This window comes from Elephantulus edwardii, unplaced genomic scaffold, assembly GCF_000299155.1.
Source record: "Elephantulus edwardii isolate Elephantulus edwardi_28Jun2011 unplaced genomic scaffold, EleEdw1.0 scaffold00002, whole genome shotgun sequence".
Taxonomy (NCBI): domain Eukaryota; kingdom Metazoa; phylum Chordata; class Mammalia; order Macroscelidea; family Macroscelididae; genus Elephantulus; species Elephantulus edwardii.
The window spans coordinates 36,484,663-36,488,108 of record NW_006399752.1 but is presented as its reverse complement, the minus strand read 5'-3'; the positions used below and the strand labels follow the sequence as shown (position 1 = coordinate 36,488,108).

Here is a 3,446-nt window from a genome sequence, read left to right as displayed (position 1 = left end):
GCGGCGGCGGCGGCGGCGGCTCCCGGCGTGCGTCCCTCCGCGGGACCCCCAGTCCGCGCGGGGACACCGCGCTCCGGCCGGTAGTGGGGCGGGGACAGCGGCCCGCGGCCCACGGTGAGTGCCCCGATCGCTGGCGCTGCCAGCCCGTCCTCCCTGCCGTGAGACCCGGCCCACCCGGGCACAGGCAGGTGCAGCCCTGACCGCGCGGATCCCGGTGCGCCGCCCGGCGCGCCCCCCGCGGCCTGCGGCCCGAGGTCTGACCAGGGCGCGGGAGGGTGGAGTGGCCGACCCTCGCGCTCGCCCCCGGCCCTAGTCCGGTGTCGTGGCCGCCACTCGCTGCCCAGTGACGCGGGGGCCGAAGTTTACGTAAGCGCCGGGCGCCCCACGCGTGCCCACACAGCCACACCTGGGGCGCGCAGGCTCCGCCGTGGGGAGCCCACTCTAGTCGTGACCCCGAAGGCTGTGGCCGCGGACCCCACAGCTACCCTCTCTGCGCCTGTTACTGCCAGTGACACTGGCCTGATGAGTGGCTGGCCTGTCCGCTGTCCAGGCCCTTGTGACCAAGCGCCTTCTTACCCTTGAGAGGAGGCAGTGGAAGCTTGGGCAGCAGCCAGGGCACCGAGGCCAGGGCGCAGGCGGGGACTGGGCGCAGAGGGCAAGGGCTGGGCTCTGCTGGGCTCCCTCCGCCTCCCGGGACTCCCAAACGGAGGCCGGAGGCTGGGCGTTAGGCCGAGACCTGCCTGTTAGCCAAGTGACCTTGGACAAGCTCTTGGGCTGCACCCCTTCCCCCTAGCGCCTGGGAGGTCGGAGACAGCGGCCAGCTGGAGGGCACTGTGCAGACAGCACACCAGTCCTTACCTCGGCTTCTCCATCCTGCCTCTGCTCAGCAGCTCCGGGGTGCTAGCCAACAGTGACGCTGTTTGTGAGTGAAGTGCTGGAGCCCCTGTCCCAGCTAACCTCCGGGGCTAACGCCACCCCTCTTCCTACAGATGAGGAAGCTGGGGCCCAGTGAGGGGCAGTGATACACCCGCTTCACACACGTCTGCAGAACCAGGTGGGTCTGTGCCTGGCACTTCAGTCCTGCCTCGGCTGGAGATGGCTAGGGTCCAGGAGGACGAGGAGGGAGAATGCCTGGTCGGGGTCTGGAGACAGGGAACAAGAGTCGGCACAGTGGTTAAAACGCGGGCGTGCTAACTAAAAGGTCAGCAGTTCGAACCCACCAGCCACCCTGGGGAATAAAGATACGGTGGGAAGGCATTCAGTGAGCTTCCGTGAGCCTCAGAGCGTGGTGGTCTGGGTAGCAGGAACATGCATTCGCCAGAGGGAGCCAAGGTGGGAAGAAGTAGTGGGAAGGGGACAAGCTGAAGGGCTTGGTAAGGTGAGGGACTTGGGGTGTGTCTGTGAGGACAGGAGTAGGGAGTACAGGGGCCAGAGAACCAGTCAGCTTGGGGAAGAGAGGTCAGGTGCAGTTTGGATAAAGGATGGGGCAAGGTGGTGTTGGCTTAGGAGAGAATGAGGTGGTGTGGAGTGACCGGAAGGGCCCGTGCTGGGTGGATGGGAACCCCTCAGTGCGCCTCCCATAGCCAAACCCCTTACCCTAGCCGCTTTGTCCTCAGGTGGCCATCCGGCAGCGGCCCATGCCGTGAAGTCGGGAGGCGCCCCGCCGCCAGCATGCCGTGGGACGCGCGGCGGCCCGGGGGCGGCGCGGACGGCGGGCCCGAGGGTGCGGGCGCTGCGCGCTCCCGGGCACAGAAGCAGTGCCGCAAGTCGTCGTTTGCTTTCTACCAGGCGGTGCGCGACCTGCTGCCCGTGTGGCTGCTGGAGGACATGCGCGCCAGCGAGGCCTTCCACTGGGACGAACGCGGCCGCGCAGCCGCCTACTCGCCGTCCGAGGCGCTGCTGTACGCGCTCGTGCACGACCACCAGGCCTATGCGCACTACCTGCTGGCCACCTTCCCACGCCACGCGCTCGCGCCGCCCTCCACCGGCTTCCGCTGCTGCTCCGCGCCCGGGGCGCACGTGGCGCTGGCCGTGCGCTACAACCGCGTGGCGGTGCTGCGGCGCATCCTGCGCGCGCTGCGCGACTTCCCGGCCGAGGAGCGCGCGTGCCTGCTGGATCGGCGCGGCTGCAGCCGCGTGGAGGGCGGTGGCACGGCGCTGCATGCCGCCTGCGAGCTGGCGCGGCCCGAGTGCCTTTTCCTGCTGCTCGGCCACGGCGCCTCGCCTGGCCTGCGCGACGCGGATGGCCTCACTCCGCTGGAGTTGCTGTTGCGCCACCTCGGCCGCGAAGCTGGTCCTGTGGCCGAAGCTCCGGCCACCACCGGTCCCGGGGAGCAGCGTCAGCGTCGCCTGCTGCTTTTGGACTTACTGGTGCTGTACACGCCCGCGGGCGCCGCTGGCCCTGCTCGCCGCGAGCTGCTGGGTGACCGGCTGCGCTGGCAGCGGCTGCTGGGTGAGGACAAGTTCCAGTGGTTGGCGGGCCTGGCGCCGCCATCCCTCTTCGCACGTGCCATGCAGGTTCTGGTCACCGCCATTTCTCCTGGCCGCTTCCCCGAGGCCCTGGACGAGCTGCCGCTGCCGCCCTTCCTTCAGCCATTGGACCTCATGGGCAAGCGGTAGACTTGGGGGCGCCCTGGGCGCAGGGCTCGTGGGGAAGACTATTTTTTTGAGAGTTGTACATGGCACTTTACATAGACTGTCCTCTGTGCAACAGCCTCTTGTGTCATCTGTCCCCGCGGCAGGAATTTCGGGTGCTGTGCAGGGTCAGGTAGGACTCAGCTCAGTGGCCAGCCCAGGGGGTGAGCACTGACCTGTGACCGTGAACTAGGGTCTCCCCAGCCTCTCTCAGAGGGCGGGACAACTGAAATGAGCATGTAGGATTTGGGCAGGTCCAGGGTGGGGTGACTGGGCCTCCAAGGAGAGGTCAGCAGGTGTGCACGCTTGGAGAGTGAGAGACATAACACACACACATGGTGGGAGTATCAGAGGTGGGTAAATGGGGCATCAGCTTGGACTTGATCATGGGGTGGGTTGGTGGTGAGAGGCTCTGGGGCAGCCTCTGCTTAAGAAGCTCTGTTCTGTGGCCTCAGTCTAGTCCCTCCCATGTCTAGTCCCTCCGGTGTCGCAGAGACTGGACTTGAACGCTTGGACCCCTGCCACCTGGCTGGTGGTGGTAGGGACCATCTCCTAGCAACCTTCAGTCCCATGGAGGGTTGCTGTCCAGGCCCTGGCACAACCCACACAGTTGGTGCTGCTCAAGCCCTTTATGAGTCTATGAGACCAAGTCTTGCCTCTAAGGAATATTCAAGCTGTACTTGGTCCTGGACAGGTATTTATTTATTCCTTCACGGTAGAGGGAACCCTCGCCCTCACCCAGCATGCATGTTTGTGCCTCTCCCAGCTCCCAACCCAGACTAGTCACTTACCTCCGTAGGTGTCCCTATGCA

The 3,446-nt window shown here is 66.2% G+C and overlaps 1 protein-coding gene across 1 annotated transcript; it reads left to right on the top strand.

The window, feature by feature from the left end:
- The first annotated feature begins 1,671 nt into the window (after window positions 1-1,671).
- On the top strand, window positions 1,672-2,619 carry ANKRD9 (ankyrin repeat domain 9). Its single transcript, XM_006879182.1, has one exon. It carries the CDS (start codon window positions 1,672-1,674, stop codon window positions 2,617-2,619), a length of 948 nt encoding a protein of 315 aa, XP_006879244.1.
- The last annotated feature ends 827 nt before the right edge of the window (window positions 2,620-3,446 follow it).

Excerpts from the sequence above, each read along its gene's own strand:
- ANKRD9 (XM_006879182.1), top strand. The coding sequence starts at position 1,672 with ATGCCGTGGGACGCGCGGCGGCCCGGGGGCGGCGCGGACGGCGGGCCC.